Source organism: Phoenix dactylifera, chromosome 4, assembly GCF_009389715.1.
Source record: "Phoenix dactylifera cultivar Barhee BC4 chromosome 4, palm_55x_up_171113_PBpolish2nd_filt_p, whole genome shotgun sequence".
NCBI lineage: Eukaryota > Viridiplantae > Streptophyta > Magnoliopsida > Arecales > Arecaceae > Phoenix > Phoenix dactylifera.
In genome coordinates, this window is record NC_052395.1 from 16,315,820 (window position 1) to 16,341,840 (window position 26,021).

The 26,021-nt window shown below is 39.1% G+C and overlaps 2 protein-coding genes across 9 annotated transcripts; both read right to left on the minus strand.

The window, feature by feature from the left end:
• Positions 1-349: 349 nt before the first annotated feature.
• Positions 350-2,298, minus strand: LOC103705665 (putative Peroxidase 48). The gene is made up of 4 exons (XM_008789472.3): positions 1,758-2,298; positions 1,474-1,662; positions 1,233-1,398; positions 350-1,148 (listed from the first exon to the last, which is right to left on the minus strand). The coding sequence occupies exons 1-4, from the start codon at positions 2,112-2,114 to the stop codon at positions 739-741; spliced, it is 1,122 nt and encodes a 373-aa protein (XP_008787694.2). The 5' UTR covers positions 2,115-2,298; the 3' UTR covers positions 350-738.
• A 2,775-nt stretch (positions 2,299-5,073) lies between these two features.
• On the minus strand, positions 5,074-25,936 carry LOC103705614 (DNA ligase 6). Of its 8 annotated transcripts, none has more exons than XM_008789404.4 (20): positions 21,964-25,908; positions 21,754-21,871; positions 21,551-21,632; positions 19,404-19,506; positions 19,229-19,325; positions 17,261-17,363; positions 16,936-17,064; positions 15,957-16,004; positions 14,031-14,128; positions 13,877-13,942; positions 11,872-12,031; positions 11,655-11,762; positions 10,828-10,877; positions 7,435-7,469; positions 7,248-7,309; positions 6,904-7,065; positions 6,720-6,808; positions 6,509-6,608; positions 5,634-5,751; positions 5,074-5,545 (listed from the first exon to the last, which is right to left on the minus strand). In XM_008789404.4, the coding sequence occupies exons 1-20, from the start codon at positions 24,260-24,262 to the stop codon at positions 5,355-5,357; spliced, it is 4,218 nt and encodes a 1,405-aa protein (XP_008787626.2). In that variant the 5' UTR covers positions 24,263-25,908; the 3' UTR covers positions 5,074-5,354. The 8 variants fall into 8 exon arrangements, 3 of the variants coding, with proteins under 3 accessions (XP_008787626.2, XP_038981601.1, XP_038981602.1); XR_005511560.1 differs by lacking the exon at positions 5,074-5,545 and adding an exon at positions 6,274-6,344 and having other exon boundaries at positions 21,964-25,913; XR_005511561.1 differs by lacking the exon at positions 5,074-5,545 and adding an exon at positions 6,274-6,347 and having other exon boundaries at positions 21,964-25,913.
• Between the last annotated feature and the right edge of the window lie 85 nt (positions 25,937-26,021).

Below are 26,021 nucleotides of genomic sequence, written 5' to 3' on the forward strand. Positions count from 1 at the left end.
AAATCCAATACTTTTTAATTTACCGTACTTTAATATTGGTGCAATACTAAATTAAGGTGAAAGGGAAGAAAACACACCTTCTTCCAAATTTTAATTAATTAAAAAAAGAATAATTACTAGTCTGATATCCCAGATAAAACTACCAACATTTTAACAAATTTACCTAGATCATGCCATAACATGATGGAGCTCACTATCGTATCCGACCATGCATTAATGATGTAGTTTAATTTTAATCGGAACTTACACACAATTTTTTTCTTATTTACATGCAGGAGCATTTTAACTTTGATCTGCAGGCATGTTTGGATGTCACAGTTTTTCCGCCGAATATACCATCTATAGTAGGTTTTCGACAAGATGTTAACAAAAAAATGAGAAAAAAAATTCATTTAGAGTCCTACAATGATTGGAACTTGGGAACTTGCCTCATAATAGGAGTCAGTTATCCCGATTTTTATATGCCGTCTGGCAAAAACTTGTCATACAAATCCCCAATTTATGATAAACCCTAATCTCAAAGCACATCTCATTTGAGGGACAAATTTCCCGGCCATCCAAACAGGCCCTGCTCAGGTCTCACAAGGCTCAACAATGGTTCTCTTGGGGAAAATTTACAAAAACGGTGATCATTAGACGTAGGAGTAATTTTTCTTACGAGTAACAAGAATTCGCGATCAGTCTTGGGAAGCATAGATTCACAACAAAAGTTCACCATCAGTCGTGGGAATCAAAGATTCACACCGGCTGAGAGCAACGGGTCCGGATCTGGCCTTGGGATCCGGAGAGGGGGCCGAGCCCAGAGAGCTTGACCATGGCGTGGGCGAAGTCGGCCCGGAACGCCCACAGCCCGGAGTCGCCCTCCGCCGCGTACGCCTGCACCCACCTCACCGTCCGGCCCGCCGTCAGCTGCTGGTCCGCGTGGAGAATCCCTCGCCCCTCCAGCAGTCGCCCGTAGTAGTGGTTCCCGAACCGCCCCTCCGGCTGGTAACCCACGGCGGCGGCGGCGCCGTCGCCGGCCCCGCACGCGGCCCGCATCTCCGCCGCCATCTCCACGTCCATCGACCCATCCGGCTCGCCGGTCCCGGAGAAGTTGTACAGCCGGTGCCGGAAAAACCGGCAGTGCAGCTTCCCGATGCTGTGCGCCCCTGCGGGAAGGAGAGAATCACCTCAAGAGGTGGGTTTTTTTTAGGTTCTTAGTGTTTGCGATTCTGGAGTGGGGAGAAGGGAACCTAAGAGGCTGACGGTTTCGCGCTCGGTGAAGCCTCGGCTGGCGAAATTGGCGAGGGTTTGGGGGTAGTTGTCGTCGGGGGCGGGGATCTGGAGCTGGGCCTCGTCGAAGAAGCTCCGCTCGCTGTCTCTCCTTCCCGTCAGGACCGGGTAGAAGGGCCCTCCGGCCTTCCCAAACGCGAAATCCTAAATCAAGAATCGCCAAGAATCGAAGAGGGGAAGAAGGAGATGAGGGTTTTGTACCAGGACGAGGCCGTCTCGTGTGGCCAGGACCAGGATGTCGGCGCAGGAGACGGTGGCTGGGCAGACGGCCTCCACCCGGGCCTTGATGGCGTCGACGGCGTCAAAGCCCCTGAGGGTGTGGTTCGGGGCAGCGTCTTTCTCCGAGGAGGAGCCATTGATGCGGTCCAAGAGGACTGAAGCGTCGCAGCCCTTCAAGAATCGCAACCAAGATCGCATCTTGACGTCAAAGAAACGCATTGGATCAAGATCAAGGGAAAGAGAGGAAAGGAGGGGTTTTCCTTTACTCGGATGAAGCAGTCGTGGAAGAGGAGACGGAGGAGGGCGGGGGCGACGCTGGCGTTCTGGGAGTAGAGCTGAGTCGTGGTGGACCTGACGATCTCCTCGGCCTGTGGGCATTTCTCGCGGTAGAAATCGTACTCCAATGGACCTGCCGCCGCCGCCGCCGACCAGGAGGAATAGGAGGAAGCCTCCTCCTCGTCTTCTTGGAATCGAAAAAGAAACTTGGGAAGGCCCGAACTGGAGGAGGCATTGGTGGTGGTGGAGGAGGAGGGGTTGGGCTTCTTTTGGGTGCTACGGCCGCTGGGGCCGACGAAGGAGAGAGCCACCAAGAAGACGACGAACGCGGCCGCCGCCCACCTCATCGACGCGGATATGACTCCTCTGCTTCTCTCGGTTTCTCGTTCTCTCTCCCGGTCTCTGGGCGGGAATGGGAGGGAGATGCCATTAAATACGAGTCTTGGGCGCGTGCAGTGCACGTGCGTTATTTAAGTGCGGGCTTTATCTGATGTAGGGCGCTGATCGGGATATTCCGGATAGTGTGATCGTTTGGACGTTGGGGTGAGTTTTGATAACCTTCCCCTCATTTTAGTTTACTTTTCGTTATTATTATTATTATTATTATTATTTTATACATCATCCATTAAAGAGCAAATAGAGAGGAGAGGAGTGCTTTTTTTTAATGGAAATAGAAAAGAAATGAATGATATACTTCTGAAGAAAAGATTTACTGAAAAAGAAAATAATTGATACAAGAAAAATAGGCACATTAATGTTAATTTGAATTGGAAAGTATATATGTAATGGCTAAATTTATAGGACAATGAAGAGTGAATAATGATCGCTAATGATCAAAGGCAACGATGCGTGCATTTTTTATTTTTTAATAATATATTATTTTAATTCTTTGAGTTGCAAAAGCTATAGACAAAGTTCGTGACTTAACATAAGTTCATACAGATACTTATGCACAAAGCCCCATATGATAGGGCTACAAACATCCGGATATTGATATGTCTATATCCATATTCATATTTTTTTATTGAATAAAACTTCGAATACAGATATTAAATGCATACCAAAGTTATTATCCATATCTATCTTCAATAGATATAGATACAAGTTTGATATTAAATAGAGTATTATATTAAATAGATACGGATTATCCACATACATATTAAATGAATAGAATATAGATGTTAACCAAATACCTAAATTAATATCTATATTTATTATAAATAGATGGATGTGGACGCAAGTTTGATGTTATATCCACATTATTCTATCCAAATACGGATGAGTCGGACATTATTTCATATATCAATTGAATATTGAGCATAGCTTAATGATAACAACTAATATCTATAGTATAATTATAAAGTATAGGAATAGGATCGCTATATGAAAAATGCATACGATGCACTCGTAACTAAGAGATGAGATATAGATATCAAATATGGATCTAAGACCTAACTAGCCAAGGATCCAATCACCTAATGATTGGTCCAACAGCATGGTCAATTGTTTGAACCAGATTCATATTAAAACATATCAAAATTAAAATAGAAATATTAATAAAATATTAATAATTTTTATGTTAATTACATGCTTTAAACCACATGGGTTTTTATTCTATGCTACTCTAAATAGAAAATAATCATGAGTCCTCTAATTTTTCGGGAAAAAAATTACGGGAAACTTATATATACTGTTGAAAATTATGTTGGATGGTAAAGTTTTAAAAATATCTTAAATAATAAAATGAACTATATTTTTTTATTTTATACCTGAAAAGTATTGCTTATTTATAAAAATATTAATTATTTTACTAAGTATGAAAGTCATTTTAAATAAGCATATCGCATCATTATTTCAAGACATCATAGCAAATTAGTGTAGTGGATAGGGTCTCCGGAACAAAGGGAAGGGCACTAATCTGACAACTCCAGCTACTAGGTGCTGGGTTTAGACTTTATACTTTAATTAGGATATCCAGCATATCTAAATCCAGAAAAAAAAACCCTTAACATCTGTATCCAGATCCATATTTGTATATCCGATCTATGTCCAAATCTGATCCAAAACAAATATGAAAATAGATATAGTCACAGGACTTACAAATACCATAACAATCTTCAGCCTCGCAATACTTAAAAGGAATTGATAGAGGGAAAAATGGATCGTCCAGCCTACAACTAAAAGGCTGCCTGATTTCGGCCCAGTAAACACCAACGATGATTGACCGAATCTTCACTTTGGCCCAAGACCAGCTCATCCTCAGAACTCCGTCTAAAGCTCCACCAACTCCAGACATTCGCAGACTCCTCCGACCAAGTTCGAAGTGCCTCCAGACAAATACCGACCCGTCCCGACCAAGTTCGGGACGCCAAACCCCTAGCAATACGCTCCGACCCTCGAGCTCAGGGCGTTCCTTCGAGCACACCTCAAAATCCGAAAAACCGGGCTACTCCCAGTATCCGCCAAGCCGACCTCGTCAAACGTATGATGCGACTACTTAACGAGCTCAGTCTCGTCAACGACCGCACCCATATGCAGGCCTACGCACACCTACGTGGCCGTACTCCACCACACTGTCGCGTCATGTCTCTATAATCGGCCAACGACAATCAGACGGCACCCTGTCTATTCCGGCCATACCCTGTTGTGACTGTCAACACCCTACCGTTCTCAAGAACAGATTGTACCGCACATCACCAGCCAACCTGAGTTGCGTGCCATCCGGCTCAGAGCTATGCCTCCTCATAATGGGAACTGACAGTACCTCCGTCACCTGGACCACTCCACCGAGGCTATAAATAGCTCAGTCAGGTAATTTCTAAGGACCTTTGACTGAACCAAATTTACCCACTCTAACTTGATCGTCAGAAGGTCCTCACCGAAAACACCGGTGAGGCTTTGTGCAGGATCGCGGTCGTTGCGCAGGAGGTGGCTCCCATCTTTTCCTTTCCAGCACCGGCAGCTCCCTCAGCTCCACCGGCATGGTCACCCTCGGGCCAGATTTGAACCATAACAAAAACCATCGCTGGAGTGTTAATCTGTTTCATTCACAACCAACATACACCACTGTACATCTCAAATCCACCGAAGGGGAACTTGCCTGCTGATTCCATGCTAACATGGCCCGTTCAATGGGTGATTTGGTTGTCAGATTTTCCCTTCCAGATCAATAACCTTGTTAAACTGTTGGCTGTAATATTTCTAGAACTCAATGTGGGAGAGACTTCTCTACAAAAACCGAGAGAAAAGATGGCAGTCCAACTTTTGATTCCTAAACGACACCAGAGCATTTCAAGAGCGACATAATGAATTATACAAGGCATTTACTCTTGGTTGGTATTCCTCGTATCAACAGGAAGTGAACAGAATCCATTTTTAATGTGACCAGAAAAATTAAGAAAAAAAAAATCTTTCCAGCCCATTTCACCTAGATATATAAGAAAATGAACCGCGAAAAAAAAAAGGCAAAACCTACTATTTACAAGCATAGCTTAAGGATGAATTCAGGCAAACTGAATACATGAGGATAAATTTTCCCAGATCATTGCTACCATACAAAAGTCCCTCAGCATAAAAAGGGAAGCACTTCAGTCTTCCTTGCTCACCTCCATCCTTCTAGTCTGAGACTTAAACATGCAGGCAATATCAGCTGACGTGCTGCAATCCTCTGGCTTTCGGTCCAATACAGGACGCACAAACCTCGGTAGTCTCACCGAGATACCTCGAGATGGATGAACTAAGCCAGCAGCAGCATGGTGCACTGGAGAGATTGTGAGGTCTGACAAACGAAATGGTCGGCATTGTGTTGACACTGAAATATTCACTTATAACAGATACAATTTTAAGGAGCAGAAACTTTCATATACCTGCGCCCCGTATTTCCCAGACAAGCTCCGGAGGGAACCATAGATCAGGCGACTCATCTGTCTGATAGTAAGGTGGCTTCTTGGACAAAATCTTTTCACCAGAAAAAAATTCCTTCATCTGGGAGCCCAATTATGAAATGCTATTTGGTTAACATCTACAAAAACTTCTCACCAGAAAAAAAAAAAAACCCTTCATCTGGGAGCCCAATTATGAAATACTACTTGATTAACATCTAAGCAATGTATTCACCAGCAAATGCTGAATGAACAAGACTTTCAGAAATCTGTATTGTTTTCTGCGTTCATAAATTTTAGGCAATCAGTGTTTCAAAATTCGGATATGCAATATATATACAGAAGGAAGAGAGATCTCAGCCCCTTAATCCTATATATTGGAATAACTAATCCTGTCATTATTACTTAAAGGGGTCTACAGTGATATTTTAAACATTTATTCTATAATTTGTACCGCTTATTTTTTTCATCAGTTTATCTCTCCTAACATTTAAATTCATCTTAAGGGACAATTTTTCCTATCTAATCCCAGAGATGAGTTTTGACAAAAAAGACACTGATGACCACGACTTATTAATGACTCAAGGTTAATAATCTCAAATGGTATGCATCAGTTGTCTTTTACCTAAACATAAAATTCCTCGACAATAGCTTCAGTTTCTCATTTCTGACTAGGGTAGTCTAGATATCTGGTCCCTACTGCAATGACAAACACCAAAATAAATAGTTAAATATGTATGGAAATGGGCCTCTAAATGAATGGATATCCAGAATTGAAAATTGTAGTCACGCCTCATTAAGATTTTATCAGACTTCTTGATGCATTCATGGTTATGTATGCAGAAATAAATTGTGTTTACCTCTTTATAGAAAGAATCTGAGAAACCTGACATCACACGACACACACTTTGAAATTCTTCAGCATCAGGATTGTAGCATGCCATTAGAAAAGGACTGTACCTGAATCATGGAATCAAAATAAACAAACTTATCCCCCCTAAAACTAGAAGTTCCAAACCAGTATATATCATAAGGATGCAATAGAAAAGGAAAAAGTTCATTGATCTGTACCATCCTGCTTTTCTTCCGTTCCCATGCCAAGCACCAATAGGAACTAAATCAAGACAATCACCTAATCCTTCTACATAGTCACGTTTCACCTGCAGCAAAGTGGTAAAAGTTCACGGCAAGGAACCGTTGCAGTCATCCTATTGTAATAACTTATGTCCTAGTATCCAATGCTAAAGTTGAATACCTTTAGCCAGGCTTCACTACGTTTTGATGCAAAATATCCAGCATCAACATCCAAAGTTTTCACCATTATTCCTTCACACGAGGAGTTGCATGCATCTTCAAAAAATGAATTTATCTTGGTCAATGTGTTTTGATTGCTCAGAAATGCTTCTTCTGCTTCCACCTATAGATAGCAAACATTAGATATTCACATACTACAAGTAGTATAAATACTATCTAAGTCCTTCACCTTCTCAAATAGAACTAGAGAGAACAGAATAAAATAAAACGTGATAAAGAAGAGCTATATCTTTTAAAAAAATACAAAGAATGCATACATATGTAAAGTGAAGGCCTTTTACTTACCGTTATTTCCCTTGCAAATTCTAGGTAGCCGATCTTTTCACTATGAAACAAATCTTTTATACCTGCAATGTTACAATGCAGATAGATATTACAGAACATTTTATAATTGTAATGATATGCAATAGATGGTTATATTTTGTATAGATTATGAAGCCATAAATTCTGATTGCCTTAAGGTAAAACATACACTTCCTCCTTTGACGGAGCGGAAATTCCAACAGTCTGGAAAAGAAAAAAAAGGTTGCTTAAAATACCTGATATGCAACCTAGTAATTCATGTAATGGTAAGGAAATTAAAATTTTAAATATTCATCAGAACTCTACAAATGCATTACGATGCTTTCATATGAACAACTCCACGAAGAACTAATATCTACTCATATCTATTAACCAAATACTGTAACGAAATATACTAATTCATGAAACCTAATGTGTTTGGACAACCAACATTGTGTAAATGGAATATTAATAGTCAGCCACTTCAAAAAACAGGATCAAGCATTGTGGTCTCCCAAAGTCATTATACTGTTTGTTAGCTAAGACACACTGCTATCTATATCACAAGCACCGTACTTCTTCCTTGGAGACTCTTCCATTGATTTATTATGTCTAGGTTGTTTCAAAATCTCATCCATTTGTCTCTCTAAGCCACCGAGATGGCAATTACGCTAACAAAGATTTTCTCAAATTGCTGAAGCATTTGGTCGCATTCCATGTCCGTTAACACGCCATAGAAGATAGACCCAATCCTTCAATTGCTAGATCCTTAGGCTCTTATACCGATTGACGCAAATGGTTTTGTGGTGTCACATGTAATGTGGGGTAATGTTTTGTGTCTGAAGAGAAGGGGAAGAACAAGAAGAAAAAAATATGTGGGATCCACCACTAACTCATCGAAAGAACTCATATAACCTCCAAAATTGATCATTTTGGAAGACCACCATTCAATATTAAAACAATATTAAAAGACTGTTTCCTCATCCTTAAAGGACTTTCAACTTATCCTAGTGACCATATGACTTTACAATTTGAGTCAAAAACAAGGCTTCTTATCAACCTGAACTTACCAAATCCCAAATCAATCATTTCATTATGTATATATACACTACAACATTGACCATGAAACAAAAATAAACAAAGATTTTTAGGATTTTCAACATTCAAGAAACAAATTTCCATATTTAAGGATCCTAAGAAACCACACAATCAAAGAGAATGATGACACGACTAACAGGACAACTGAAAACAAGCTTCGCGCAACTTGATCTTATAATAGCAAAGATGCTTATGAGCGCTTCACCAAGCTGTATCAAAGGCAAGCGCAGTCAACCATGAACAAACAGCTTCACAATTGCCTTTCTCGTTACTTGGTTCAGTTCTTAAAAGTTCTAAAGTTAATCAAATTTTAAGTTTCAGACATATAATAATTGCATGCAAAGTTTGCTTTAATTCATATATTGGTACATGTAGCAAGAAATATCTTATGGTGATCTGTAGGAGTATGCTATCATTCTTCTCTTAATCACCGCCATCCTTTTTATCATGCTTGCTTCCTTGCATTTTTCTTCATGCACAAAACATGGTCCAGAATTCAAATGATGACAATCTTCTTTTTAAACTCCCACATGTTAAAAAAGCAAGAAGCATGTCACTGTCTCCTCCTCCAATGTGAAGCTTATTAAAAGATGGCCAAGTTTAGGGAACTATCTTTGGTCATAAAGAGTACCATCTCCTGCTCAAATTTAGGTGTTTCACTCACCACCGCTTCAGTCCAGATGATCATCAATGTTCTGAACCTGCTCACCCAGTCCAACTGCTAGGATGGCCGTGTCGGTTTGATCACCGTCAACTGCTCCCCAACCAGGCCTAGCCTTTAAATCCTCTTTTCCATCCCTAATCGCTCTGGTTTCAGTAATCTTTCCAGTCTCAAACAAGTGCAGAAGTGAGGAAGAAGAGAATAAGGAGGAAAGAAGAAAAAAGAGAAGGAGAGCACTTCAGATATCTTCTCTGCTCCTATTCTGTTTTTTACCTGTGCTGGTAAATGTGCATGTGAGAGAGAGAGAGAGAAAGAGAAGAGATTGGAGGCCATTGATGATTGAAAGTCAGAGACCACTTTCCCTCCCTAAATCTGCCAATCTAGGGGCCTTCCTTTGTAAAGTCAGAGATGATCTTCATCATTCCAGTGATCTGCCAGCAACCACTATCCTCTTGCTTGGTTCAGTGGATGACAACCATTTCATGCCATGATCAGGAGAAGGCAGTTTCTCCTGATCTGCAAGTGTCAAAATCAGCCCCATGTCTAGATCTGGCAACAGCGATTCTCCTCTCTATGTCCATCAAGCCCTTGTCCTTCTGAAATAGAAATAAGCAAGACCGAGGGAGCGTCTTGAAGATTCTTCATTCTATTTACAAATCTGGGTGCGTCAACAGTTGATGGGCTGGGCAATTCAAGTGGGTTCAGCCATCTGGTTTAACAGATTGACAATGGGTTGGCGGGTTTGCAAAAATTCGGGTCTTGGTATGAGTCAACCCACATTAGTTGGTGGGTGACAGGTTGGACAGGTTGACTAGGTCATCAAACACCAATGATTACTAGTGACATGCAAGTTGCTCGAAATCCTCCATTTCATGAGCAGCCATGGACATCAAGATTGCCACCATTTGGTCTTTTGCATTTGTGATCATGATAAGACTTCCTCACATCTAATCTATCAGAAATCATGAATTTCTGCATGAGGATCCATTTTACAACATTGTTTCCATCAAGCAAACCCTCTGTCAAGATAAGGACTGTCAGTAATGGACATGTCTACTTACATATGTTGATCCACATGTACATATAAAGGCTTTGCCTACTGTAACCGATTATTACCTCCAATAGTGGATTTGTTGCAGACGCATTTCCTCAATCCAGTTAACAAAAATGCTCCACATTACTTTAACATCAATTTCTAGAGATATTAAAAATCCCTCAAATAATTCCCAACAAACCCATACTATAACCCATCCCTATAGGTAGAAAGACAGATAGCCAGACAGGACAGGACGGACGGACGTCAATTTCTAGAGATATTAAAAATCCCTTAAATAATTCCCAACAAACCCATACTATAACCCATCCCTGTAGGTAGAACCCATACTATACCCCTCCCTGTAGGTAGAAAGATAGCTAGATAGACAGGACAGAAGGACGGACGGGCGGACAGACAGACGGAAGTAACTTTTAAACTTTCTGTGCAGATAACAACTAATAAACAGCTGATTCTATGGAAGCATCTTGCTAAGTAGCCATGCCAACCAGAATTGTTAATGGCTCAATTAAAAGGGATGTCTGCACTTACACTATGTCAACTATACTGCAGTTCAAATAAGAGCACGGTTTACCTCCATACACCAGTTACATTAACAAGCATGCAACTATAGTATCAACTTAAAGCAAACAGAAAGTATTAAATTTGCATCACGTTTCAATTGTAAGGGAATTCTTTTATGGAATCAAAGCTTTTGTTTCAAATTTCAATAAAATAAGGAAAACAATGAAGATCTAAAACTGAAACTGAAGAAAAAGTTAGTTCATTACCGCTCTCCATTAGAAAACATGAGATCAAAGATGAAGATGCAAATATCAACCTGCAAGAAATAACTACATGAAGGATAAAATACTAGAGTTTTCAACCTATTTGAAGTACAAGTCTTGCAGATCAGATCACGATGAAAATGCTAACCAGAAAAACTTATAACTTTAGAAAATCAACATACAAGCACCTCTTAGTTAATGTTATTTGCCAGTGAAGCTGGAAGACAATCACAAATTGTAAAACACAAGGTGTTGTGAATTGTCTAAGTATCTAACCTCTATGACAAGGAATTAACAAACCAAACCAACATACCGTGGTTAAGATCCAATTAACCATGGTAAGGAAGTCTAAATGAAGTTAATGGACCATCTAGACAGGGGCTCACTGTTAGAACATATCTTGAAGTCCCAGATAAATATTAGATGAAATATATAGGCATTAAAATCAGGATCAACATTCCATGGAACAGCATATATACTCCCAACCACTTAGTGGTGACCTTAAGCATTACAAAATCTAAAACATTACCAAAAAATCAGTAACTCGGAAGTAATAATAACAGAGTTATTTAGCCTGCAATTGAAGTTGTTATTATTTCTTCTACATTTTATACATAAGTCATAGGGTTTTCTACTTTCTTCATATACCTACAAATAGACCACAGTAGCCAACAGAAACTACAAGCTAACATTTGATTATTTAAGTATATTAAAATCCTGAGCTTTTGGTGAACATTTCAACATTTAGTGGTTGAAAAGCCCCAAGCCCCTTCCTCCACTCATCACCGTCCTTTCTCTCCTAATTTCTCTTTTTTTATAAAATATAATACCTTAATGCTGTTCACTGTGATTGACGAATCTTTTCTTCCTCTCTCCCGTGATGACAGTTCTTGGAAAGACATAAGCTTGCAGCCATTCTTCCTATCAACTGCTACAACCTGAAAGATGCATAAGCTTATTCGTGACCACAAATTTAACAAGGTGCCAGCTAAATAACGCTTTGCTAAAAAAGCCGACAACTTAAAATTCTACAAACTCTTAGGTTACCTCAGCATCCAGTATGAAAGTTGAGAATTCAGGCTTATATATTTCCTTAATTATATGTATCAAATCCGGGAATCTAGATGTTGATTCTTTCATGTGTCGTGAAAATACTCGTATAGATCCATCTGCTAGTTTGTGAATTTGGGCACGTTGACCATCATATCTGAAGCAAAACAATAAATGATTAGTAGAGCTGTATACATACACATGTACACTACATAACTTTTTAAGAATAATAGGAAAATAGAATAATCATGGCGAACCTTTTTCTTACAGTGTATGCCTGTATGGCATGTAAAGGTCACTTAGTTCAGAGGACAGCTTTTTCCTAAGAGTCAATACTAGTGTACTCAACAGTTGTTTAACCAAATGGTACAAGGACTATAGCTTAAGTTCATGGCTAACAAAACCTTGTGATATGTTCTCAAAATCAATGCTTCCATTAAAACTTGTCGCGTATGTATCTTCTTTTATGAAATTGTATCACATACAGAAGATACCATGGCCATCGAAGTGAAAGATATTACTAGACGCTACATCAACCAACTCTACCAATTCTCTGATATTCAACGATTCTATTCGTAGTTATGGTAAGACCTTTTGTAACAATATGTTTATCTACGCCATTCCATGAAACATGTCAAGGGGTAGCCAACTACCTGTATGCAGAGCCAATGGGTCATGAATGGAGCATGCAACCCTACCTAGTATTAAATTGCTTTTTATGGAGTCAAGAAATGGAAAGCTTAATTCTCTTCTGTCACATGTTATAATATACTATGAAGGGCATATGTTTTCAAATATCTTTTGCCTATAATGACCATACAAGAGAAGGGAGGGATAGGGGTACAACACAAAGGTTAGAAAAGGTGGAAGGAGAAAGACATATAGGGCTTTTTATGGGGGTTTAGAGGCTTAATAGAATGCAATGGTATGGAAAGCTAGTGTAGTAATCAGCCCTAATGAAGGAAGCAACAGTTCTCATGATGCAAACAGTTCAAAATGGAAGAAAACAGGTCTACGAGCACAGTAAACAGAACAGGGAGAGCTGTGAGAGGGAAAGAGAAAATTATACTAACCTGTTTGTAACATTCTATTCATGAATCCATATGATTGAATGGCATCATGATTGCAAAGATTCAGGTTTTTACATTTAAAATAGAATCCAAGTATCTCTCTATCAGTCTATCTCCATCTCTTTCTTTCTAAATTAAGAATTTACATTGTTGATCAAGACCTACAACTACAAGATCAAGTGCACAAAAAATGAACATATTACGAAAACTTTGAATTTATCATAGTTAGGAAACATCTAGACTAGTAAAACTTCAATCATGTGATCTAAATGATATCATCAATCATGTGGTTTCTGGAATCTAATGACTCATAAAGCATTTTGGCTCCATAACCAAAGCATCATCAGTTGTGAGTTGTGACCTGTTGGTATAAAGAAGGGATCTAAGTACTGGTGCATACTAGTTTGCATTGGCCATATTGAATCACGCCGACAAGGTACAGCCATACAAGTACCGGGAAACCCCTTTACTGGTACCATATCATGATTTGCTGTTCCAACAACAAGAGGCATACTGTCTGCCAGTAGACTACCATATCGGTCTGTGCGGTATATGCAAGGTACCGATATGGGTACTAGTGCTCAAAATATATAGCAATTCCCCAAGTATGTGTACATGAAAGACATAGGTGTTTGTCCTTTCAGTTAAAAGTACTCAAATAAGTATAGTAACTACCGTAACAATTTCTTGCCTACTACCACATATATTTTTCTGATCAGGTTTCTCTCAACAGTCACCACAATAAGATAAGTTATTCTCTTCCAAACAAGATTTTGATGACATTACTGGGTATACACAATCCTAACATATCATTGTCCCAAATGATGTAATATGTCAATAAGCATATACTTTCTGTTTTTCCCTGCAAAATGGACCACAATGGTTGCTTGACAAAGAAAAAAAACATGTTAATTGAAAAGAGATCAACATACTTGTATTCACAGGTGAAAGCTCTACCCTGAAATAACTTCAACACTTGTGAAACACCATTGGTAATTCTGTGACATAAAACATGTGAAAAGGATCCACAAGCATAAAACATGAAAAAAAAACAACAAAAAAATATATATAAATAAAAAAAACTACCTAGCAAGCATAGGAGGAATTGGTGTGCCTGGCACCATTGTTAAAGTCGATGCTGAAAAATCAATGCCCTTGCTCAAAAGAGAAGGAATAAGCAAATCCTGTTTAGACACACAAATATGACAATATTGATGCATGCACAACCATAAATCAAATGTGGTAAAACAATAAATTAACAGTCTCAAAATTTGGAATGTGACAAACCTTTTACAATTTAACAATTGCCGGTCATAATGCATTTACTATTTTCATTTGATGATGTACCATACAAACTGGCATAGCTATATATATCTTTTCTTTTCTACCACATATCTCCGCCTGTGTTCTCTCATGTAAGAATGTATCATGCTGGAGCCCCTCTTTAGTTCCATGAGAGCTAATGGTCTATGCCAATCCTTCATGCAAATTAATCTTAACACACATGTCATTTCTAGTTCAGTGAAGATTATTCTGTTTGGAGCAATGACTGATTTGCCTTCCTCAAAGCTAGCCTTCTAACTTCAATAGTAAGCATCAGAATTCATATAAAGTGAAGCCCTAGAGCAAGGAACCATGAATGCAATGAAGCTAATGCTCGGTAAGTAGGCCAGTGATCACACACTAAGAATGCACGAGGCCATCTTGCTATTAGAAGATTAAAAGAAGGCTTTCGTACAACTATAGTATGATCCCTACAGTCATGTGACCATGCCACAATACAAAAATATAGCAACTTTTTGTATGTGCAGGTATCAACCCATAAAACTTCTGCAATCAAGTTAGAAATATCCCCTGAAATTTTGGACAAGGTCCGCAATCTTGATACTGAGGTACTGATATGGTATAGTACCAAGCCAAAGCATGCCAACACTCGGCATGTAGATGCATACTGGTTCAATATTTTTTGCCTTTTTTATACTTTTTGTGGTTTCTGAGGTCATTTTAACATTTATGGATCTTTAAATTATGAATTTAAGAGTATTTTAATGTCATTTTATTTCATATATATTATTATTAAACCAGATATATATTTTTAATCTAAAAATTACACTATCAATGAAAAATCACGATTTCTTGAATGTATAGATCTCGTTAGATCTACAACATATCACAAGATCATTGAAAATTATATTAGATCTACAGCATATCACGAAATCATGGCAAATTACAAAATTTTGGCATGATTTTCCTTGGTTTTACCAATTTTTAGCTTATTTTAGGCATACAAAATGAAAAAAAAAGATCGAAGTGGGGGAGAGGATGGTACCTGGATTTGAGCTAAAAAATGACAGATCATCCCTCTTCCCTAATTTATCCTCACAAAACCCACCCTTGGTAGCTGAATTTTTAAAGAAAATATAGGAGAAGGTCATCCCATAGACTTCTTATTAATCACAGGGTGGCCCGGACCAAGCAGATCCACTCGGTTCTACCTGGCTCGGAATGATTCGAGCCAGTTTGGGCCACTCTCTGACCTAGATGGCCTTACCGACCCGATTCCACCTGGTTTGGATTGGTATGCCCCGAACCGCTCCCAGAACTAGACGGTTTAGGTTGGTTTGGTCGATCATTTTGTATCAAGTGAAAAAACTTCTGAGACTATGCTAGATGAGAAATAGATGAAGGCTACTTGTTAGTTTAGCAAATTTTTACTAGTGAAGGAGAGAAGCAACGAAGACATGCACAACAAGACACATTTCATGAAGGGTGCAATTTAAAGAGACTACACATCACATAGAAGAGTCTTCTTCCTGTTTGCTAATGAAAGACTTCCATATCCTATGCATCAACAACAATGATCATACTGTTGTGATGTATTCATTACCCCATGGAGATATTCAGCAAAGATACACATAGAAACACATCTTCCAGTTAGATGTCCAGTTTCATGCTTCAAAGAACTGGTGCAAAATAGCATAACATGCTGGAACTTGATAAAGAAACACTCACCAAATTTGGAAGTATATTGTAGGCCTCAGCAACTGCTGCAGAGATGCCCTGGCAAAGATAACTATCAATTCAAGCAACCAACTTTATAAAAGGCTATCACTTCAAGAAAACTGGCCAAAATTCACAATAAAATCTCTGTCCCATTTACTGATAATTACAAAGTCTGGTCACCCCAGAAAATAATATTCACACAAAACAGAAAATGCATTTAATATAGGTTCCAATAGTTGGCACGTGCATGCATAAGTTGAATAAAATGATTTGAGAGTGAAGACGATAATGTCCTTTTAAGGTCAAATATTTTATGCTCTTATATTCAAAAGTAAAATGATAATTTAAAGCATCAAGAGTATAACTGATTAACAGAAAAAAGAAACCAAAAAATGAAAGATCAACCTCCTTATTAAGGGTTTAGAGTACCAATACTACCCATATCAGTACCTTGATGGTACCGTATGGACCGATACCATATGGCATCTGATACATAGTATATCTCTTCGAGCCAGGAGAGCAAAATAGAGGTGAAAACCATATGTTGGTATGATCCAGTAGAGGGTGCTTTGGTACTGGTATCCAACCAGTTTGATCTGGTACAGCTAGTACAAACCAGTTCACTGGTATGAACTGGTAATTAAATCCTTGCATAACAAAATCAGATATAAATCTGACAAGTGTCACCTGCATAATTTAAAGGTAGATCCCCACTGACTGCCAACTGGCTATTCAAGGTTTCTTAGGAGGCCCTCTGTAGTTCGGAGTTCACCTTGGCCAGGACTTGGCCATTCAAAGTCTTATTAATGCTGGTTGTAAAACAACGCAAACTTTGAAGAATCAGGTCATGATCCATAAGCCATTCCATAAGATGGAATATGGCTTGGTTCGAGTTTCAATACAAACTATTACAGAGTTTGTTTTAGAAGCAATCAATTTTCTGTCAGTATAGAGCTAAATTCAGTTTTCCAAGCTGAAAATATCAAACCTGAAGCTGCGATTTTAGGCTCTCCAGGGATCCCATGTGCTGCGTTCGAGAGTAGCTGTTCAACACCACAGCTTGTGCTAGTGCTGGTAAAATGGTTTTCATCATAGCTCCAATACGCAAATTACGAACCTATACAGGTAAATGTAAGTAGCATGTGAAAACTAATATAAAAAAATCATAAGGAAACATGAGAATATGAGAACTGAGTGCCTTTGTGGCTTTTACAGTGAACTACGAGCATAGTGAGCTTCCCATGCTAAAGTGAAATGTTGATAAAAATTAAGGGATTGCCATTTATTAATCAAAATCTGAAGATTTTTCTTACCAAAGTTCTAACAAGAAACTTTATTTCCATTTCTCTACAAGAACGCATAAGATTTACAGCAAGATTTTTTCTTCGAATAGCACTTCCAGCACCTGTTGTAACACTAACAAAAAGCAAGACAAATAAACACGTCTACAAATCATTGTACATGCAAATAGTTTATTATGGCACTCGATAAATAGAAAAATCACAAGGATCAAAAGAAGAACTGAATTTATACCCAAAACCAAATAGTTATGGCATTGAGCTCTAATGGACTACCAAAAAGATGCACCACAGCCATTGAAGCTTGCAATAAAACTTTCCCAACAACAGGAAAATGGACTTCCATATTTCAGCTGATCCAGAAATTAACATAGGATTAACTTTTTATCACGTCAACATCTGGAATACACCGAAACCTATGCAATTAACTATTGCAAAACTTTGCAATTGTTGATGTCAAAGAAGATATATTATACCAAAATCAGATAGGCTTGGTACTAATGCAAATATACCTGGTTGATATATAAATGCATTATGTAATCATCATAGAAAATCCTCCCTGGTTTTCTGTTGCGGTAACCACTATCATGGCTGCACTCTTGGTATAGATATACAACAATGTCATAATGAATGTCTCACTCTTCTTACTAGACACGGCTTCTAAACATGTTATATGATTCCTGATAGTGCGTTCACCGTGTCATATCAGCTTTCTCTCTCCGTAATTGTCCAATCATCTGCTCATTCTTTTTATCTCTGACAAATATCTTGCTGATCTGGATTGCAACTCTACCAGCATCCAGTTTTGCTGAGATCAGGTATCCTCATTTCACGTCTATTCAACTTCATCAGAACAACAAACCGATGAAGAGATATAATATACGAGTTCCCCAACCAGTTCCTTGTGGCAGACAAGGCTGCACAGCTTAAACTTCTACTTAAGCCGGCATTGGTTTTACCATGTTTATGAAGTGATTGCTCCTTCGCTTCCCATCTGATTTTCCGAAAATGACAATGGGATAGCATATTCAGTTCATGTTGCTTTTTTTACTCATTTTGTCTCCATCCGAAAAAGTCAAAATGCAGCCTATTCTTAAGCAAAAGTTTAATATCATATATATGAGGTAAAGTTTTTCTCCCTAATTTCTTTTTAAGGTTGATCAAAAGCTCTAAAAGAGTTCATGGATCCCAGTAGACCCTTATTTGTCTTAGAATTTCAGAGTTCGGACATTTATACTTCAATGTAATTTTTGGGGGTTTCTTGTATCCATTTACATCTTTCCAGATTTCAATTTCTGGCCTCTTTAGCATTTGCATTGTTTGAGAATTGTTCGCATGAGATGCTGTCATTCTGCATCTAAAAGAAGTTTTTACTAGAAGCACTATTGTAAAGTTTAATTGAATCAATTGCAATATATAGTTGGTCTCACAGTTACTAGAAGCACCTTCTCAACTTTTGTTGTCTAGTGAATGTTACGATAGACGAAACAAAAAAGAAAAGAACAGGTGAATGCTGGAATTGAGTTTATTTCCATCCTGTTAATGGCTGCTCGGTTAACCAAGAAATCAATATGCAAAGCCTATCAAATGAAACTAAAATTTATACATGTAACCATCATATATTATCATACACAACCATATCAATAATATCTGTCCAAAGAACAAAGGGGGAACAGTTTAGCATATAACAATTAAATTATCTACATATGATACCAGGCATAAACCAAGGAACATTACTTTTTAAAAGCTGACAATTAAAACAAAATTAACTGGAATGATTACGTGAGATCAGAGTAACATAGATCCTTAGCTTGAACAAAGACATCTTTTCCTAAAAAAATGAAGTCAAAAAATAAAACCGTTACTTAAATTGAAATAAAAATTGATACGATAGAATTTCCTTAATTAGATGTGCATGAAGCTAATCAATTAAATAATTTACACAAGGTTAGCAGAATGAGTTTAGATTCTGTAGATTGCTACCTTATCTTCTGAAGCACACAAAATAAATTATGAATAGAAAGAGGGCGAGGAGGACCAAGCAATGATTGAGTCTGCCGGCATTCTTGCGCAACATCACCTTTAAAGAGTATCCAGGAGTTAATAAAGATTATTGAGTGTAAATATATGATTACCAAATAATTACAATTCATCCTACCAAAATCACCAGAAGTTTTGTACATTTCTTTAATTCTAGACCTGCTTGTCCCACAAGCCTCTTCCAATGCAGTTATGACCAGACTGCCACCAATGTTTAGTTCCTAGCTTCATAGATGATGATGCAGTTACTAATTACAATTACTACTAATATTACAGTATGCAGTATGAAATAGTAAATAAAATTTCTCAGGAAAAAGGAAGTAATAAATCAAAAGAAGTTAGCAGCACCTAAGGACGCTGTGTTTTGTTTTCTTTTCCTTGTTGTTGAAGCAGCATGGCAAATTTAACAAAATAGCTTAAAATAAAGAAGATGGCGGGTCCAAATTACCAAATAATTGTTATACACCATGTCATCCCCAAGGATAATCATCTAATACGTAAGACCAATGGAGGAAACAAAAGCGAAGATTTGAAGTTTATAACAAATGCAACTACATTTTTCATAATCAAGTTCAAAAAGCTCAACAATCCTATCAGTTGGACTAAAATAGTTACTTTTCTCAAAAAGGTAAAAAAAAAAATACACATTCATGCAGCATAACATGAGAATGTGGGGGAATGAGGTCATGGAATGTATACACTCTAAGCATCCAATAAAGGAAATATTCAAGGCTCATAAATCAGTTTCGAGAAAATTAAAGAAAACCCAGCTGCATTGAAAAGTATATAATAAATCGTTCATTTTAATGTGACACCATCAATTGACTGGCTGCTGAGACCATTTCCCTCGTTATCTTGTAATGCAGAGAAAAACTACAAGAGCACCAAAAAGGAATACCTGAAGCTTTTGAAATTTAAACTCTAGAGCATGTGCCTTTCATACAATGTCAGACCAAGTCTTTTGAATCTTCAAATTGGAATCCTCATGTGTCTTTTCTTTCCTTAGTTGTAAAGTTTTAGCGAGACCATTGGGTCAACATAGGATTTCTTCAGTTGTTTGATTAGCCAACCATTTTACAGTATTTCTGTAAGGATTAGGACTGGTTACTTAGAGACAGATCAAATTATCAAAATATTAATTTGCTTATGTGATGAGGTTTAATAAGCAAAACGTAAAAAAGCAAAATGAAATAAAGAAAGAAATAAAAAGGAACCAAAAGCATCAACACCATAAGGTTCAGGAGATATAAGCATAAGATAAAAGGTTAGCAATAACTAGATTCAAGCATCCAAAAGTATCCTGGCAAATTTTAATTTTTAAAAGAAAACCCAAGAATGTATTTTAAAAAGAAAACAGGTTCACAATCAGCTTCAAGTTCTTTGTCATTCCTTTTGGCACATCTTGGACCACATGATGAAAAAACCCAAAACCTTAAGAGGAGAGAGAGAGAGAGAGAGAGAGAGAGAGAGAGAGAGAGAGAGATTGGACTTCATTGGAGAATCAGTCTTGTTTGCAACCAAAGAGATAAAAATCAGGAGACATATTGTAATCCAAGTGGAAAGATGTGGATTCTAATGGACAAATAAGAGTCCAGATGGATATTTGAGAATAGAAAGTTGGTAATTTATTGGGATTATATTGGAATTAGATCAGTGAAAATTTTCAGACAGCCTAAATATTCATGGTTTTTGACGCATAAGGATTAAAGGAATTAAGTCACAATTTCAAAGCTTAATAATTTACACTGACACAAAAATCATTCAGCGATCAGACTTCTTTGCTTTTAATTAAAAAAAAAAATATTTCCCAAAATAAGGGAATTATTCTCATATCTACAGGTGAATCAACCTATACTCACAATATTAGTCGCGTCCCATCTGCACAAGTTATAAACAAAAAGGTGGGTCCTCAATCACAAGGGCCCATATGCTAACCATGGAGTGCCCAATTCAGCTGTTGTGGGATAGCTTCTTCATTTAATCAACACAAACCTGAATTTAATTTTTAGACACTCACCAGGCACGGATGAAAGTGGGCGTGGTGTAGACTGTAGAATATGAGCAAGAAAATACAACCTATAATCTTTTCTTACTGAGATTGGTCTAGATTTGTTAGCTTAAATCTGTCAGGGAAACCTGATTGCTTACTTCAATTTGCAACGAGTCATGGAACAGAACACAGTAGTGCAACATCATTTAAGAAAAGAAACTAGAAGTAAATCATCTAGTACAATTGGTTAACCCAATGTTGGAATGCAGACTAACCATGTTTTCATGGTCAGCAGCAATTCTGTTTGTGCATAGGTACACAGCAGGTAGCACATCATCAGGAGATAAAGCAAGCAAGCTGCATGCGAAGAGGGAAATGTCAATAGATACTAAGCCTTTGAATACATCAATCTTGAAAAGAAAAGACACAAGAACTAAGCAAATAACAAGAAAGAAAAAAACAAAGTATTTCGAAAAACCTTCTGAACATGTTGCAAAGCATCGCAGTGGTTTTTATTTTGCCTTTTTCTCGTTCCACCAAATCAAATGTACGTGCCAGGTGCAAGTAGGGAGCAGGCTGTCCAGCCTTCCAGCAAGCTGCAGAATGATTGCATGTGTAAAACATTTTCCTATACTAAATAATCAAATATCAGATTGTTTCCCAACTTAGTTAAAATGGCAATACAGACCATGCTCAACAGGAGAATACTTTTCAATTGGTAATGATACATTATTTATACTTGTGTCCTCTGTTGAAGAACCTCGTACAAACAAAGTAGGCAAGTTTGTTGTTGCCTCAAAAGAAATGTTGGCCTTTGAAGTACAACTACTAGCAAGGCTCTCATCCTTGTCAACATGGGCACTGCAAGAAAATAAAATTTCCTTGCTACCAGATGCAAGCTTAGAACCACTGAAATACATATCAACTGCTACATCAATGTTTCCTTTTGTCTGCTCCAGTAATAAGGCAGCAGAGTCTCTCTGCATAGAACCACCTATTATTTGAAGAAACTGATCCAACTCTTGTTTGTATGTTTCATCGGCATCAGTTAGCGTTTGATTCCCATTTTCCAGAAGACGATCAGCAGTAACTATACAAGGTCCATCATCATGAGAAGCACGAGCTTCAAGTCTTCCAAAAAATTTGGTGATTGTAGTCTGCTTGCATCCACTGGATTCTAAGCCTGAGCTAGATTTTCCTTTCTTTTTTGGCTTATTTCCAGTACCTAAACCCCTTTTTTTGGGCAAATTAGAACTCGGTGATGTAGGCTTCTGCCTGGTTGGTGTTTTAGCGTTATCCAAATAATTCTTTAAACCACATATGGATTGCCCTTGAGTAGATTTCTGAGAAGGAAAAGATTCAATTTCAGTGCAGTTGTTTTGATTTCTGGGGACTGAAAGAGTGACAGCCTTTGCTTGCTCATAGAACTCGGTTTCATGCTCAAAAAAATGCGAAGCTGCTGCAACAATATCTCCACCCGAGCTTTTCAGCAAACCTAAAATCTGATTCTGGGTCACCCAAGATGGCAAGCAATCTTTAAGCTCTTTGATACCTCCAGCCATGTCCTCATCATTTGACATATATGGGGCTTGCAGATGAGATTTCTCCCCTGATTGCAATGGCTCCGAATATGAACTCTCCCTTCCTTCTGCACTGTCTTGCTTGTCTGTATTAGATGCCACATCATTTCCAGCCATAGTATCAGCATCCCCCAGCTTCTGATGGAAAGCCATGAGAAACTCGTGCTTGTTTGCTGTTTCATCAACCAAACCTGCAAAATGCTTCTGCAAAGCAACAGCATGTTTACCATGTAGTTTCTCAACATCCATGCCCACAGTGGGAATAACATGTTTTGGCCTTAAGAATCTAACATACTCTCTTAATTCCTCATAGTTCGAATGTTCACTGTATGGAACAAGATGAATCTCGAGCGATTCCTTAACCCTCGTCGCAAAGCCATCTTTCTTGGTTTCATACATCCACCCAGTCGAAACAAAACCCACCGCCTTTGAATAACCTCTCTCTGTCATAAGCTCCTTCATCTTCACAAAATTGGGTCGGAAGTACGGCCAAGTTTCACCCAGTAGGTTCCAACCAACCACATGAATATTGCTTGCAGAAATATCCTGTGTAAAAACCCCAGAGTCGCCAAACCCTAACACGGACAAAATCCCCATCTTCCTACCATCCACATGTAATAAGCAGTCACACCGGCGTGATATCTCAAGCAAAATCTTCTCTTTTCCTACAACATAAGTAGCAATCAGGAACAGGACACTCTCCCGTGGTCCCTTATTTTGATCCCTGATTCTTTTGATAGTGCTCACAACATACTCCACTGATTCCTCTTGAGAGGGAAACACATATTTCGGATTGCAGTAAGTTGTGTCCAAGAAAACAGCATCAGCACCAATAAATTCACACAAAGTGGGATCCAATTTCATCGAATCACGGAAACGGAAATCACCGGTGTGTACGTACATCTCTGGCCGGTGTCTCTCGGACCCGTGGGCCTTGAAAAGGAACTGGACAGCGCCTGGACAGTGGTTCGCATCGACCGCTGTGACATCCCATCCATCAATCTCCACAGTCTCGCCGAGAGAAAGGGAGACTACGAAAAAAGGGAGGATATTGAGGATCTCCACAACGAGACGGGCGGTGGTCTCGGAGCAAAAGATGAGGCCTTTGGACCAGCTAGGGCTCAAGCCGGCGTAGTGGTCGGAGTGGAAGTGGGAGAGGAAGTAGGAGACGGAGAAATCGCCGGCGGAGCGGAATCCGTCGACGATGAAGCGGGTCCTGGGAATGAGCTTGGAGCGGGGGAAGTCGGGAGGGATCGGAGGGAGAGGGGAGCCACGGGAGAGGAGATCAAAGGCGAGGGAAGGGGCGGTGGGAGGGGAGAGGTTGGAGTAGGATCTATAGGAGTCGAGGAAGACGGAGGAGGAGGTTAGAGTTCGAGTTTTGGTAGTAGACGACCGGAGAGCGGCCATGGACTAGGGCTAGGGTTGGGTGGAAAGGGGAGGAAACTGGCGGGAGAAGAAAGAGGAGATGGCGCCAAAGGGGACGGTTCTTTCCTCCGGGCTTGCGGAGACGGAACGGTACACCGGGAAGCGGGCGAACTAGCCCTAGGAAACAATGCTACCTTCCCGTGGCTACTGTCCGAATGATGTATTTTTTAGCATTATTTTCTATCAAAATGCAAGCATAAAACATTTTTTATTAAAAATATAATAAATATTTTATATATTTTTTTTAGAAAATTAGATGCTCAACCACAACTATAATAAAAAAACAATGCTGAGAAATGCATTATTCAGACTATTATAATGTGATTAAACTACAAAAGAATATTCTTTTACTTAACACATCAATGCAAAGATTAAATTTAAGAAACTCATACATATAAATTTCTTGTGAACATCTGAATCTATGAAATGAGAAGAAAATGCAATGAACGACAGACACGTTAAGAAGACCTGAATTATATGCAAGATTTAAGTTAATGTCTTCCCATACCTGTTTCTGAGCCGAGCACCATGCTCTTCCACTCGAGCACCACAAGCATCCTAATGCATTGGATCTTAGCTAGCACTAAGATTCCCCATTTCCTTGACAACGCCTATCACCTCCTCACCAAGACCTGGCTCTTCGATGTTGTCACAATCTTATTCTCCTTCTTGATGACAGTGCCAGCAAGAGTAAGGAAGTAGGAGAAGAGGACATCATTTTGTTAAGGTGTTCGACATGAAGGTACTTGAGGGAGTGGCAGCATTCCATATCCACCACCACCATAATAACCACCCCTACCCCTACTCCCACGGTCACTATTAGCACCACCAAGGTCGCAACGATCACAATCATCACCACCACCATGATTGTGCAGCTACAACGGTGGAAAGTGAGCCAGAATGGGAATTGGGACTAAAGTTGCTGGAAAGGCATGGTGTGGCCACGATGACTGATTATGAGACATAAGATGGCTAGGGATTTTCTTTTTTAAGGATCTTGGGATGAGCAGAGGTGCCGGCAATGGTGTCGATCTGAGGTAAGATTTTTGGGATCATGGTGCTGGTGTTGGTGATAAATAGAGAGACCTTGTTGCAAGTAGGGCCAGAAGCCATCAACGGTGGGGGGTTGAGTGTGATGCCCTGTATCTACTCTCATCGTTGGCTTCATACCAATCATAATCAATGGATCAGCAGACGCTGAGGAGACGTATTGTTGGAGGGGCAGGTGGAATGTTGACTTCATCCCTGGTCGAGTGGCTCTTCATCGGTAGGATCGGCTTGTATAGCTAGGTTCTCCAAGGGCCATCAGGAAACAAAGAAGGTAGCGTTGGTAAGAAACAATTATTAAATGGACCAGGCCCGGTCGACCACAATTTAGCTGCAACAAACACAAACTTCTTCTTGGAAACTCGGTTTTAAACCTGTTGAATCCTCATGCAGTGCGCTTGAGCAGCGCCATCTCGCTGAAGCCGCCATCGGTCCACGAGACCAGCACACGGCCAATCGTGCCAGGAGAGCCCACAAGAAGTAACTGTTCCATTGGAGGACATCAGCTATGTGGCTTGCATCGCAGCTCCAGAAACTGCAAACGTTTACTTTGGTGGTCCAGATAATCTGCCTCCCAGAATGAAATCTATCAATTGAATGGCCACAACAATAGCATGAAATTGAACCCCAGGAGTTACATCTGCCTTTTGGATTGATTGGCCATTCAAAATCACTCAATACTTTATCTTGCAAT